This window comes from Oncorhynchus mykiss, chromosome 2, assembly GCF_013265735.2.
Source record: "Oncorhynchus mykiss isolate Arlee chromosome 2, USDA_OmykA_1.1, whole genome shotgun sequence".
NCBI lineage: Eukaryota > Metazoa > Chordata > Actinopteri > Salmoniformes > Salmonidae > Oncorhynchus > Oncorhynchus mykiss.
The window spans coordinates 69,250,467-69,266,025 of record NC_048566.1 but is presented as its reverse complement, the minus strand read 5'-3'; the positions used below and the strand labels follow the sequence as shown (position 1 = coordinate 69,266,025).

The following is a 15,559-nucleotide window of genomic DNA, read 5'->3' as shown; positions in this document are numbered from 1 at the left end:
TTGATACTTAAGTATATTTTAGCAATTACATTTACTTTTGATACTTAAGTATATTTAAAACCAAATACTTTTTTACTTTAGCAATATTTTACTGGGTGACTTTTACTTTTACTTGAATCATTTCCTATTAAGGTATCTTTACTTTTACTCAAGTATGACAATTGGGTACTTTTTCCACCACTTTTTTCACAACTAAGGGCATTTTAGAGTAATATAATGCGCTTTAACGTCATGTGTTGGGTGGGTCAGCCTGCGAGACCTAAAACTGAGAGAATGTGAACACACGGCGTTAACCAGGGAATATACTTATTTTCAAGTGGGGTCCCCTTTATTTTCTACTGTCAATTTGGGGTCGTGTGCAGAAAAAGTTTGCGAATCGCTGCTGAACTGCAACTTCATAGCTAGTATGATAATCTTTGCAGAGCGCGTGCAATTCAGACTGCTCCCGGAGCAGGAGCCTCCACGTCTGATCACGAGCCTTGGTTATCCAATCACAGCAAGCCACCGGGTGTTTCCAAACAACATCCCCTTTCACAGAACTACAGGCTGTGTAGCTAGCTACTTACTTCCTCATCATCTCAACTAAAAAGTTGTCGGCTGAATAAATTAATTCCTACTTTGTTTATCTGACATTTTAGCTAGATGATTAGATGCTGTAGTTACTTACTCCATTTATATTACAACTAAGAGGTCGCGTTGGAGAGGTCACAAGAAAACAAAAATGGACAACAGTGGTTTTCCTAACGTTAGACAAAAGACAATCACTCTTGTGATAAAAACACCGAATCAAGCCCACGGGGATCAGACGATTGAAGGAGTTGACACGGACTGGACAGTGAAAGAGTTGAAGACTCATTTATCGAGGGTGTACCCAAATAACCCGGTGAGTGATTGTGATAGCTAGCTAGCTAACTTGGCTAGCTATCTACCCAGCTACCCCATAACTAGCAAGCTAGCCAGTCCTTGCCAAGTTAGACTGGTCCAGTAAGTTAGCCAGCTATAATGTAATACTAGTAACGTTAGCTACTGTCAATAACAATCATGCAATCCAAACAGATAGCTAGGCTATAAATAGTTGTGTATGTATAAATCGTGGTTGCTGTCAGTGTCTGTTGTGTTGTGTTGACATCTGTCCCCCTTTCCCCCCACAGACTGAAAGTGATCAGAGACTTATTTACTCTGGCAAGCTGCTCCCAGACCAACTGCATGTCAGAGATATTTTCAGAAAGGTATGTGTGTGTGCCTATTCACCTAAATATTAACTAGACATATTCTCAGAACTCTAGCAAATACTGAGTTATGTGCCATCTGGTCAGATTGCTGGTATCATCAGTAAAACAAAGTAATTGATTCAACATTATGTGCCTAGGGATTCAGTCTACCTACAGGGATACACAAATATCTGAAATTAGGCAGGGAATTGCTAAACCTAGGTCCTAGTTATTTTTAGTATTACTGGGTTACCTATACAACTGTGCTGAACAGTGTGTATATTATGTCAATGAATTACAATGCTAGAAGCTCAGATTAATGCAGAGAGCAAAACCCAGACCGTAAACTGAACTGGGCTGGGCTTTGACATCCCTGGAGTTCAAGCCTATAGAAGCCCCTTCAGAACTATTGTTCTGTGTCAGGACTGTTATGAATGCAGTCTCCTTTTCTGAACTACAGATCAGTCCCCTTTTCTGAACTACAGACCAGTCCCCTTTTCTGAACTACAGACCAGTCCCCTTTTCTGAACTACAGACCAGTCCCCTTTTCTGAACTACAGACCAGTCCCCTTTTCTGAACTACAGACCAGTCCCCTTTTCTGAACTACAGACCAGTCCCCTTTTCTGAACTACAAACCAGTCCCCTTTTCTGAACTACAGACCAGTCCCCTTTTCTGAACTACAGACCAGTCAGATTTCTGAACTACAGACCAGTCAGATTTTCTGAACTACAGACCAGTCAGATTTTCTGAACTACAGATCAGTCAGATTTTCTGAACTACAGATCAGTCAGATTTTCTGAACTACAGATCAGGCCCCTTTTCTGAACTACAGATCAGGCCCCTTTTCTGAACTACAGGTCAGTCAGATTTTGATCACTCAGTTCATGTTGCATTCACTACCTTTCTCAAGATTTTACAATAGCCATTCTTTGTTATACATGTTTTTACTTCAAAAGGTTGAATGAGTGTCCCTCTATGTCCCGTGCCAAGAATTAATGTGATGTTACTGTGTCTTATGCCGCCTGGGATATGGCATCATGTATGTATGTCTTCACAGACGGACCTAACACCCACTGTGCACCTGGTGTGTGCAGTCAGAACTCAGCCCAGAGGTCCACTAGGAGCAAGACCAAAGGTAAAGTACCCCATATGGAACCCCATCTCAAACTGTGACATGTACTCTATGTGAAGGTTATGATGTAGACCTAGGTGAAGCTATTTTAAATATACTCATTAAATAGCATCAGTCAACAATTCTTCAGTTGTTGCTCCCCTAGATTTTGTGCCAAACCAGGAAACTTTTTTTTTCTTCTGCCGTGCCTGTGATTCCCTTGTGTTCTCCTTTAGAAACCCTACACACCTCATTAATATTATCTAGTAGCTATAATTGGGAACTCCTGGAGCTGACAACGGACAGTCAAAGCCAGACATTCAGATTAGGAAAAAGACACCTCACACGGTTGATAAGGGATAATTCGATAAGCCAAAACGCCCTATCAGCTAAATCGTCTAAATTATTCCCCCATTCAGTGGTTGAGGAGGTGTCAGAGCTGAGGCTGTTCTGTCCTCTGGAGAGAGGAGTTCCAGCTCAGTGGATAGCAGGAGACAGGTGCACAACTATTCTCATTAGGAATCTCTGGAGACCATAATGCTTCTCTGAAAATTCACTGCAGCCACTTTGTACAGTATGTATGTCCGCACATGTGATGTTAACACCATGTCTCACGTTTTATTCAGGTCAGAGAGCCAGAACCACAACCGTCTGCCATGCCAACCAGACAGAACCCAGAGGGTGCCACCCCAGCCCCATCTGTGCCCACTGAACCAGAGCTGAGACAACGCAGGTACACTTCCACCTCTCCCGCCCCACCCGCATGGCCTGGCACTACAACGTGAGTTAACAAGACAAGTGAATTCTTTGCATAATGCTGGTGATATTAGTACCATATAAATTATAAACTAATAAAGAACAACACTTCGGCTTATATGTAATATATACATTTTACGGACAATCTATTTTACAATACTTATATTTTGTTTGTTTTTAGTCCTGGCCTCCCTTTAACCTCTACCTCTCCCATCTATTTCTGATGTCCATCCAGTTTGATTTCTATTTGCCATATATTTTTAACTGTGCTGTTTTGCAAAAGTTCTGGACCTATATACATTTTACAGACACAGTATATTTTACATTTGTTATCTTGTTGTCATTAGTCCCAACCTTCAGCTCCATTCAACCCCTCCCATCTACAGTTGAAGTTGGAAGTTTACATACACCTTAGCCAAATACATTTAAACTCAAGTTTTTCACAATTCCTGACCTTTAATCCTAGTAAACATTTCCTGTCTTAGGTCAGTTAGGATCACCACTATTTTAAGAATGTGAAATGTCAGAATAATAGTAGAGAAAATTATTTATTTCAGCTTTTATTTCTTTCATCATATTCCCAGCGGGTCATACATTTACATACACTCAATTAGTATTTGGTAGCATTGCCTTTAAATTGTTTAACTTGGGTCAAATGTTTCGGGTAGCCTTCCACAAGCTTCCCACAATAAGTTGGGTGAATGTTGGCCCATTCCTCCTCACAGAGCTGGTGTAACTGAGTCAGGTTTGTAGGCCTCCTTCTCGCACACGCTTTTTCAGTTCTGCCCGCACATTTTCTATAGGATTGAGGTCAGGGCTTTGTGATGGCCACTCCAATACCTTAACTTTGTTGTCCTTAAGCCATTTTGCCACAACTTTGGAAGTACGCTTGGGGTCATTGTCCATTTGGAAGACCCATTTGCGACCACGCTTTAACTTTCTGACTGATGTCTTGCAATGTTGCTTCAATATATCCACATAATTTTTGTCCCTCATGATGCCATCTAAGTTCACCAGTCCCTCCTGCAGCAAAGCACCTCCACAACATGATGCTGCCACCCCAGTGCTTCACGGTTGGAATGGTGTTCTTCGGCTTGCAAGCCTCCCCCCTTTTCCTCCAAACATAACGATGATCATTATGGCCAAACAGTTCTATTTGGTTTCATCAGACCAGAGGGCATTTCTCCAAAAAGTACAATCTTTGTCCCCATATGTGTAGTTGCAAACCGTAGTCTGGCTTTTTTATGGTGGTTTCGGAGCAGTGGCTTCTTCCTTGCTGAGCAGCCTTTCAGGTTATGTCAATATAGGACTCGTTTTACTGTGGATATAGATACTTTTGTACCTGTTTCCTCCAGCATCTTCACGAGGTCCTTTGCTGTTGTTCTGGGATTGTTTTGCACTCTTCGCACCAAAGTACGTTCATCTCTAGAAGACAGAACGCGTCTCGTTCCTGAGTGGTATGACGGCTGCGTGGTCCCATGGTGTTTATACTTGCATACTATTGTTTGTACAGATGAATGTGGTACCTTCAGGCGTTAGGAAATCACTCCCAAGGATAGGATGAACCAGACTTGTGGAGGTCTACAATTTATTTTCTGAAGTCTTGGCTGATTTATTTTGATTTTCCCATGATGTCAAGCAAAGAGGCACTGAGTTTGAAGGTAGGTCTTGAAATACATCCACAAGTACACCTCCAATTGACTCAAATGTCAATTAGCCTAGAAGCTTCCAAAGCCATGACATCATTTTCTGGAATTTTCCAAGCTCTTTAATGGCACAGTCAACTTAGTTTATGTAAACTTCTGACCCATTGGAATTGTGATACAGTGAATTATAAGTGAAATAATCCATCTGTAAACAATTGTTGGAAAAATTACTTGTGTCATGCACAAAGTAGATGTCCTAACCGAGTTGCCAAAACTATAGTTTGTTAACAAGAAATTTGTGGAGTGGTTGAAAAACGAGTTTTAATGACTCCAACCTAAGTGTATGTAAACTTCCGACTTCAACTGCATCTCTTAACACCATCCAAATTGGATTTCTGTTTGCCATATATTTTTCAACTGTGCTGTGATGCTTCACCAAATTTCTAAACCTTTCTATTCTTATAGTTTCTACAGATTGTAAATTAAAGATACAATTTTTTGCTTAAAGTATTATTATATTATTGATCGATTTGACTATGACTTTTCAAATCACCCAGTAGTGCTATCTGCAGGGTTAGCTCCAGGTAATTGTTGCAATTCTTCAGCCATTCCTGGACCTGTGACCAAAAACAAGCTACATATGGACAGTACCAAAATAAATGATCTAATGACTCTGCCTCCTCGCAGCAAAATCTGCAGAGCTGGGAAGGTTGTATCCCCCAGTAACATTCTATTGGTTGCAAGAATTTTGTATACATATAAATTGAAAAATTCTAAGTTTTGAATCCGGCGTCATTTTGCGTGTCAATTCATAAACCATGTGCCATGGAATCGGTACATCAATAAATCGATTTTGCAATCTATATGGCACAGCTGTCAATTTTTTGGTACTTAAATGAAACTGGTATATATTTTTCTTTATCACAATTTTCTTTAACCAATTTTGGTCTTTAATGCAGAGCCGACAGACAAGTTCCTTACTTTTCTCCCCTCCCCTTTGCCTCTTCCATTTTTGCGGTAGTGCTGCAATTAGTTGGTTGTAATTTTGGATAGAGCAGATATTTCCATATATTTGTGTTAGCTGCATGTGTGACATACATTTTATCGAAAAAATTATAATTTTTAAAAAATCAATTAGTATATTTGAGTTTAACCACGATATGTGTTGTATTATTTGTTATGTCTTTTCTGGTGGAGTAAACTGAAATTGCAACCAACTTTCTATGGCTTGTTTAAAAAATAACTATATTTTGGAGATTGTTTTCAAATAACCAAAAGTGAGCGTTTGTAATCTGAATAAAGGGGAAAAGGCAATTCTTGAACATGGGGTGAGACATTCTTACTAATCTGCTAGAGAGCCAGTTTGGATCTAAGTATAGCTCTATTACTTGTGTTGCTTTATGAAAAGTTATATTGCTGGGAGAGATGTAATAGGTTGGTCTATCCTTCAATCTGACATGACATGCAATTCACACTGCTATTATCCTGTGTGTCTCTAGGCCAGGGGCAGCAGAGATAACCAACCCAACCTTCCCCACCTACTCCCTCTACAGCCCTCAACAGCTGCTCTGGCTGCAGCACATGTATGCTCGCCAATATTACATGCAGTAGTAAGTATTCAATCCCAAGCATTTTATCACATTTAGTTATGACTTCCTACTGTCTTGCCATAGCATAATATTAAGCAGGGAAAATACTTTATGAAATATGTTTGGCTTAGACCAGGGGTGTAAGCCCGCAGGGCCATATGCTATAGGGAGAGATCTCAATTAACATTGAAATGACTAAAACCAACTGTGGAGAAATGATAATGGACCTACATTTAGCAGTCCCTCTACGATCGCAATTTTTTAAAATCAACAATTCCCTGCATATTATGCAGGTGTTGCGAATTTGAACAATTACCGCACTGTTTGCTCATTAAACAGTCAAATTGTAGCAATATTATTGCATAAAACTGAACAATAACTGCAGTACAAAAAGAGGGCTCGCAATTTCAACCAATCACCGCACATTTACTGCATAATATGGTTCAATCAAGCCACACATCGAGCAAATTTTTTTCCTCGTCAGGACAATTTTTCGACAAATTGGGCAAAATCACTGCATATTGCCATGCAAAATGTTAGATTTACAGCTGCAAGATCAAGCATTTTTGCCCACAAATATTTTTAAAAATCCTAGCGAAATCCTGGATCAAATCATTCATAGTCTCTTCACTCTGTCCAACTTGCTAAGTGATCAAAAACAAATGCGGTGCAAAATTAGTTTGACACTCCTGGCTTACTGTGGGTGTTTCTCAAAATACTTAGTACAGGGCTCCGAGCATGCAAATTGGAGCACGGGAGGGTCGGAGTATGAGTCCAAATCAAAGTATGCGAAACGGAGAACGGAGGGCACTTCTTGAATGCGTATTCCATTTATACATATTTTGAAGCATGCATCGATGCAAGCTTCAACGGAAAGTAAGGAAAGAAATATGATGTAACCACGTAAAAGATTATGCTTTAAAAAAAAAAAAGTCAATGCCGGACATTTTTTGAGCTGAAGCGAGATAAAATACTAATGCTGCCTATTCACATGTAATATGTTGCCCGAGTACAATATTTTATCTCGATACGTTAATAAATACATGCTGTGTTAATTTTGGCATGTTTACATGCCGAAGTACCGTAGATCGCAAGCCCATGATAAGTAAATCGGGCTAACTGGCTAGCTACGACTGTTAGCTAGTTAGCCAGATAACCACATAATTTTTTGCTTGCTATCCCCGAAGAATTGACCTTGTATAATATTCGTTTTAGGTCATTTTTGCTTGTTAAACTATCTGGTTAGCTACATTATTACGATTCACACAGCTAGCAGATAGTTATGACGTAAAAAGTGTGCTTTGTGTATATCTTGTTTAGTCTCTATTGCCATTGTCCTGGCAGGAAAACGGTTCAGTAAATGTGTAGCTAACTGGCTAGCTAGCCATGAATAATTGGTAGCTACCCACTAAAAATGTACATCTACCCTGCATAACATTAGTTTTAAGTAATTTTTGCCTGTTTAACTAGCAGGCTAGCTAGATTATTATGATTCACATATCTAACGTTAGCTGATAATTATGAAGTAAAACATTTGCTTTGTGTTTATCTTGTTTAGTCTATTGTTGTCATTGACCTGGCTGGAAGAAGGTTCAGTGAATTAAAACTTTTTATTTGATTTAATTTGACCTTTATTTAACTAGGCAAGTCAGTTAAGAACTAATTCTTATTTTCAATGACAGCCTAGGAACAGTGGGTTAACTGCCTGTTCAGGAGCAGAACGACAGATTTGTTTGTACCTTGTCAGCTCGGAGATTTGAACTTGCAACCTTTCGGTTACTAGTCCAACTCTCTAACCACTAGGCTACCCTGCGTAGTGTGAGGTAATATAGTAGAGGGGAGTGTGAGTGCTTCTCTAATGTTTTATGCATTCACCACACACTCGTCCTCACAAGAACGTACTCAGGAGAATGAGAGTGTGGAGCACGGTAGTATGCATATTGAGAAACCGTGTCTGTCTTTTGTCCCATAGCCATGCAGCCTATGCAGCAGCAGCTTCTGCCCCCTTTGCCCCAGCCACAGGCCCATCCCTGCCTGCTGCTCCCCACCAAGCCGCTGTCCCAGCACCCCTGCCCAATCAGGCCCCCATTGACAACCTGCCAGCCAATCAGAATGCGCAGGACGGCGCCTTTATCAACCCGGGAGCAGCCAATCAGAACCTGCGGATGAATGCCCAAGGCGGGCCTGTGATGGAGGATGAGGAGGAAATGGATCGTGATTGGCTGGACTGGGTGTACACAGCTGCCCGCCTGGGAGTGTTTCTCAGTATTGTCTACTTCTACTCCAGCCTGAGCCGCTTCGCCCTTGTCATGAGCAGCCTGCTCCTTATGTACCTGTGAGTTGACTGTGTTTGTTTGTTGTAAAACAACGTATGTTGCTGTGTACTATGTCTATAACTGTATAAGGCCCCACAGTGGAGGTGTCCTTCTACCCATAAAACCTATCGGTCAAACAGGGAAATGGTTCCAATTGTTTTTCCACCATTAATAGAGGATTTTATTAACACTTAAAAAAAGGTCTGTGTTTCGTGTTGGCTTACCATGGCGTGACGTTTTTATAACCATGTAAATCTCTCCTGGACAGACCATCCTGGCTTTGTCTTTTTTTTTATGATAGCCATATTAGCAGCTAATTAGCGTTATTTTTTTTGTGTGTAAATACAGGCGAATATATTGATAAAAGTCACCTTGTCCTACAGAGATTTACATGCTTATAAAAATGTCACACCAGGGTAAGCCTAGACAAAAAATAACACTTATTTGAAGTGTTTCTAAAATGCACAATGGGGAAAATTAATGGTGGAAAAACAATTGGAACCATTTCCCAGTTTGACCTCTAGGTTTTATGGGTATTTTGACTCATACTGTGGTACTCTGTAGCCAGAGCCATATATTTAGAGAGTTTGGCCAACTTTTTGAAATTTGAATATTGTTCATATTCTCCATGTTATTTTAATCGGCACTAACATGGCTGACAATAATGTTTTCAAGTGTCATGTAAATGCGTCATAATGCTCATTCTAGACATTATTCCCAATGTAATGTTAATGGGGTGCTAACATGGCTGCCATAGCATGTTATAGAGTCATCTAAATGCATCATAATGCAGAAACCTCAATGGCCCAACTCTCTGAATACATGGCTCTGTGTATAGCCTGTCTGCTAATGATGAGGCTGTCATTAGCCGTGGGTGATGGGCAGATGAAGGCACCCGTGCAGTAGTCCTGAGAGAATGAGGGCCATATGTTGTGCTTATCAGCAAAGAAGAGATGTCCTTGCAGAGTGTGTGACTGCAATGTGTTGCAGTCACACACTCTGTCCATTGTGCAACTCCCTCAGGCTCTGGAATCAGCTCTCTCATCCAAACCACACATTCCAAAAGTATGAGTGGAGACAAAGCTGTGTGTGTTTGAGAGCGGTTGAGAGATGTTGAGGGAGAGCGAGAGAGGCATGGCCTCGACATACACTAACACAGTCGGTGGGGTCGTTGTGACCGCAGTGTCCTGAATGTCCTCCCATATTTCAGTCTAATGTGAGGATATGTAGTGCTGGTTGAGTGTTTCTCTATGTGTTGCTGAGAGCTGCCTGGTACAGCAGGCCTCATCTCTGCTACAGTTACTATAGATATGGGTGTCGGATCAAGGGCACTACTCCCTCCCTGATCAACTAATCTGGACAGACGTGGCAGAATGGGACCTAAGCCTTATCTTTACGTGTAACAAGGTTTAGCCGCTATTACTCCACCGCTTACGCTAATGATTGGACTGGTCTCAGTGTGTTGGAAGGAGAGTTGGCCTGGTTATAGGACTGTAAATAGAGTGACCATTATTAACATGTTAGTCAGTCTGTACTTCCTCTTTGTTTGCACCACCTGGTCTTAACTGGAAAAGCAAATGGGGACCACCACAAATATCCTGTATACTTTGACTGTGTAATAGATGCACAGTTTGAGAAGAATCATGCAGATCTACTTTATTAATCCCAGTTGTCTTCCTCTCAGGCACACAGCAGGCTGGTTCCCCTTCAGACAAAGGCCCCTGGTCAGAGGTCCAAACAACCAGGTCCCTGAGGTCATCCAGAACCAGGACAGGAACCCAGTGCCACCGGTAAGACACATTTCCTCAGGGGCTGGATCTCTAGGGGTGGAAAACAGATATGACTTCATTACAAGGCATGTACTGTCTTATGTAGTAACATTCATCATACAGCATGTAGAGCAGGGCTGTCAAACTAATTTTGTCCCAGGGGTCGTATTCGTTCTTCAACGTGGTCCAGAGGGGTGCACTGAAAATTGGTTATACTTCCTAGCTGTCAGAATTAGCAAAAGATAGTCCTCTATCCATTGTTTTTGTAATTATCAATACTCCCTGACTGTCTAGCTTTAATCTTGTGGATTATTAGCAAGCTGGACAGAGTCAAGAACTGTATAAATGTTGGTCCATTGTAATTTTTACACAGTTTAGATTTGGTTTTAGTCATTTTGAAGTATATTTAGTTTGTGTCCCAGGAAACAAGCGGATTTAACTTCTTTAGAAAAACAGCCCTAATTTTGGAAACAAACATTATTATGTTGTCATCCAGTCATATTTATTGATTTTCCAAGCTATAGCACACACTATATTACATACAGTGCATTCGGAAAGTATTCAGACCCCTTCAATTTTTCCACATTTTGTTACGTTACATCCTTATTCTAAAATGTATTTACATTTTTTTATCGATCTACACACAATACCACATAATGACGAAGTGAAAACAGGTTTTTAAAAACAGAAATACCTTACTTACATAAGTATTCAGACCCTTTGCTATGAGACTCGAAATTGAGCTCAGGTGCATCCTGTTTCCATTGATCATCTTTGAGATGTTTCCACAACTTGATTATGAGTCCACCTGTGGTCAATTCAATTGATTGGAAATGATTTTGAAATGCACACACCTGTCTATATAAGGTCCCACAGTTGACAGTGCATGTCAGAGCAAAAACCAAGCCATGAGGTCGAAGGAATTGTCCGTAGAGCTCCGAGAAAGGATAGTGTCGAGCCACAGATCTGGAGAAAGGTACCAAAAAATGTCTGCAGCATTGAAGGTCTTAAGAACACAGTGGCATCCAACATTCTGAAATGGAACAAGTTTGGAACCACCAAGACTCTTCCTAGAGCTGACTGCCTAGCCAAACTGAGCAATTGTGGGAGAAGTGCCTTGGTCAGGGAGGTGACCAAGAACCTGATGGTCACTCTGACAGAGCTCCAGAGTTCCTCTGTGGAGATGGAAGAACCTTCCAGAAGGACAACCATCTCCGTAGCACTCCACCAATCATGTATTTATGGTAGAGTGGCCACTCCTCAGTAAAAGGCACTGAAAGGACTCATGAAGACAAGATTGAACTCTTTGGCCTGAATGCCAAGTGTCACATCTGGATAAACTATCTGTACAGTGAAGCATTTTTCTTTTTTTTACCTTTAACTAGGCAAGTCAGTTAAGAACAAATTCTTATTTTCAATGACAACCTAGGAACTGCCTTGTTCAGGGGCAGAACGACAGATTTTTACCGTGTCAGCTCGGGGATTCGATCCTCTAACCTTCCGGTTACTAGTCCAACGCTCTAACCACTAGGCTACCTGCCACATGGTGGTAACAGCATCATATTGTGGGGATGTTTTTTAGCGACAGGGACTGAGAGACTAATCAGGATCGAGGGAAAGATGAATGAGATCCTTGATGAAAACTTGCTCCAGAGCGGAGCAGAGAAGAATGGGGAAAAACTCCCCAAATACACGTGCTAAACTTATAGCGTCATACCCAAGAAGACTTGAGGCTGCAATCGCTGCCAAGTACCGAGTAAAGGGTCTGAATACTTTATGTAAATGTGATATAAAAAAATAAAAAAATTGCTTTGTCATTATGGGGTACTGTGCGTAGATTGAGAAGAGGGGTGAAAACAATTGAATCCATTTTAGTATATGGTTGTAACTTAACAAAATGTGGAAAAAGTCAAGGGGTCTGAATACTTCCCGACTGCACCGTACAGTAGGTTTTCAAAGGACCAAAGAGAATGGTCTAATTTTTCATTTTTTGCCATGGACAAATAGTAGTTGTACGTATCATCCTGGCCCTCTTTGACTCCCCTGATATAGTTTAATTTAACTGTGTTTAAAAAAATACAGTTTAAGTGTTTTTTATATCTGAACTCTGGTGGTGGTGCTAACAGAGTTTTTCCTCTTCCCTCAGGTGGAGGTCCCTGCAGGAGAAGAGGGGGCCGAGGCGGAGGTTGGACCTGATGAACCACACCCCCTGACTGCAGTACCTGTGCCTCAACACAGGGTGTCCATCGTTTGGAGTGCCTGGATCTTCTTCAAAGCCTTCTTTGCCTCCCTCATCCCAGAGGCCCCGGGAGTGGCTAACTGAATAATCGACTTTTCCAGCAGGGGGCACACTGGAACTGAAGTTACCCTCAGTATCAGACCTGCCTCTCTGTCACGGGAAGTCCTCTCTCTGGCCTTCTGGATGGATGCCTGGATGGATGCCTGGACATTTTGTGAGAAATCATGAATGATTAAAAGCGTCAATGCATACAAAGCCCTGGCTGTAGTCTGTTAAGGGTGTGTGTTTAGGGATATGATGATTCATTCGGCGCTTCCTGCCTTATGATAGTGACCAAATGGTTGTATATACAGTACAGTACATACACCTCTCTCTGCCAAATGGTTGTAAATGCTGTAAATGTTTATTGGAACAAAACATTTAAATATTATTGTATTGTCTGTACACAGCACTTTACAAAACTTATCTTATTATTAGGGCTGGGACAATACTAATATCGCAATATTGTTTCCATTGCAAAAATGTAAACACGAAGCAGATCAAACTCTTTGCCCCTTTAAAAACCTTCTGTATGTAAAATATTGTCTGCTATATCTTGGAAAATAAATACATGTGATACTGGATGAGTAGTAATGTACACTCAGTGGCCAGTTTATTAGGGAACACCCATCGCCCACCGGGTCTGACCCCTTTTGCCTCCAGAACAGCCTGAATTCTCAGGGTCATGGATTCTACAAGGTGTGGCGTTCAAACATTACTCAATTGGTATCAATGGACCTGATGTGTGCTAGGGAAACCAATCCCCACACCATTACACCACCGCCACCAGCCTGTACCGTTGACACGAGGCAGAATATCAACGTAGTCAGATTCATGTTGCTAAATGCCAGATTTTGACTTTGCCATCAGCATGACTCAACAGGAACCAAGATTTGTCGGACCGGGCAATGTTTTTCCACTCCTCAATTGTTCAATGTTGGTGATCGCGTGCCCACTGGAGCCGCTTGTTGTTTTTAGCTGATAGGAGTGGAAACCGGATGGGCTGCAAAATCCCATCCGTGACAAGGACCGAGTTGTGCGTTCCGAAATGCCGTTCTGTACACTACTTGTACTGTGCCATTATTTTCCAGTTTGTGGCCTGCCTCGTAGCTTGCACGATTCTTGCCATTCTCCTACGACCTCTCATCAACGAGCTGTTTTCGCCAACAGACCTGCCCCTGACTGGATGTTTTTTTTCCCGCACGGTTCTCAGTTAACCGAAGATGACTCCGACGATTATACCATGCTTAAAGTCACTTACGTTACTTGTTATGCCCATTCTAACGTTCAATCGAACAGTAACTGAATGCCTCGATGCCCGTCTGCCTGCTTTATAAAGCAAGCCACGGCCACGTGACTCACTGTCTGTAGGAGCAAACAATTTGTGAACGGGTTGGTGTACCTAATAAACTGGCCAGTGATTGTATGTTTCCAACATACATGGGGCTGTTTTCCGAAATAGTTAAATCCACTTTGTGTTTTGTTTCCTTGCCACGATACTAACGAGTATCGCAATACTGGTATTGTGCCGGCCATACTTATTATGCAAACTTGCTTTAATCTGGGTTAAATTATGAGATGCTTATAGTGCTGTATGGTAAAATAGTTTGTATTGCTCTTGCTCAGAGATGGAAGTGCTATACAGGGTTGTGCATGAGTATTGAATGTTTCTCTGGTTGTCTCAGATGTGAAATGGAAGGCAGTGTTAACATAGTGTGGCTTTAATTCATTAGACTGGTTAAAGATCTTCTGAAAGTTGAATTATGTTAAACACGGGAATATGCAGTTGTGTGGGGCTTAGGCCAGACTGTTTTTGCAATTAAAATGGAATCATGCATAGTGACCTCGCTCCCTTGTTACACAATGAGAAAAATATATATTGTGATTCCTTTTGGAATGCCTTTAACTGTACACATACACTAAGTGTAATTCCCCCCCTAGTACGTTCTAGTGTGATTTATCTTTTTGTTTTTTATTTTGGTAAAACAGCTTTTTAATGGATGCTACTGTATCAAGAATATTTTGTGGAGACTTGCAATAAATTTACTTATTTAAAAGGATTGCCTCTTTAGATAGTTATTTACTAGACTACAGTCACCTAACAGAACAATAATACTTTAACACATCTAAAGTACTCACAAACACAAGCTTGTTCTAGACAACATGTTTGAGGACAATCAACAAAAATAGATTTAACATGTTCATAACATCTCTTGCAACAACAAAAAAATAGTTCAAATGGTCTACACAGTATACGCAAACTGAGCCGACGGAGGTCGGTTTGGGTCACTACGTAGTTCTACGTACATTTGTGCGGCTGAATTTTTGGACTGCTGTGTAGATCCCTTAAGCCTCTGCTCCAACTCTACAGCTTTTGCTATCCAGAGTTCATTGACCTGTTGGAGAAACACAGCACAGCATTCTGTGTTTACAATGTGGGGTTTACTGTAGTACATTCCATGGTATTGTCCCCATCACTTCCTCTGAGCTATCCAGGCAGGCTAGGGAGTTCAGCTAGTACATTTGGTCCATAGAGACTCCCTCTAACCCAGCCCACTCTGCAAATGATCATATATGTCCTGGAACTACATATTTACTGGAAAGTACATATTTTTTTAGGAAGTTGTATTGACCAACATGGTCATGATTGATGAATATTTGCAGAAATAGTACCACAATTCCAATTTTCTTTACATTAAGCTGAACGATTTTAGTGAAGGTTTAGCTGTATGGTTCCATCATTCTGGGTCAATATTGGCATTTCTGTGACTGTAAGGTATGGGAGTTTCTGAGAATGTGCCCTAGAAAAAGTGTCTGTATATCTGTTATTTACTGCCCTATAATAACCCTACCTCGCATGTACAGAAGTAGCCCCCTGGGCC

At 41.1% G+C, this 15,559-nt stretch overlaps 1 protein-coding gene across 2 annotated transcripts; it reads left to right on the top strand.

Moving 5' to 3' along the window:
* The first annotated feature begins 420 nt into the window (after nt 1-420).
* herpud1 (homocysteine-inducible, endoplasmic reticulum stress-inducible, ubiquitin-like domain member 1) lies at nt 421-14,739 on the top strand. 2 transcript variants are annotated; one of them, XM_021570093.2, is made up of 8 exons: nt 421-883; nt 1,152-1,229; nt 2,271-2,348; nt 2,951-3,057; nt 6,226-6,336; nt 8,288-8,650; nt 10,315-10,420; nt 12,546-14,739. In XM_021570093.2, the coding sequence occupies exons 1-8, from the start codon at nt 722-724 to the stop codon at nt 12,720-12,722; spliced, it is 1,182 nt and encodes a 393-aa protein (XP_021425768.2). In that variant the 5' UTR covers nt 421-721; the 3' UTR covers nt 12,723-14,739. The 2 variants fall into 2 exon arrangements, with proteins under 2 accessions (XP_021425768.2, XP_021425761.2); XM_021570086.2 differs by having other exon boundaries at nt 422-883; nt 2,951-3,105.
* The last annotated feature ends 820 nt before the right edge of the window (nt 14,740-15,559 follow it).

Coding starts and splice junctions, on each gene's coding strand:
- herpud1 (XM_021570086.2), top strand. CDS start 722: ATGGACAACAGTGGTTTTCCTAACGTTAGACAAAAGACAATCACTCTT. Junction 6,337..8,287: donor CGCCAATATTACATGCAGTA/GTAAGTATTCAA, acceptor TTTGTCCCATAG/CCATGCAGCCTATGCAGCAG. Junction 8,651..10,314: donor AGCCTGCTCCTTATGTACCT/GTGAGTTGACTG, acceptor TCTTCCTCTCAG/GCACACAGCAGGCTGGTTCC.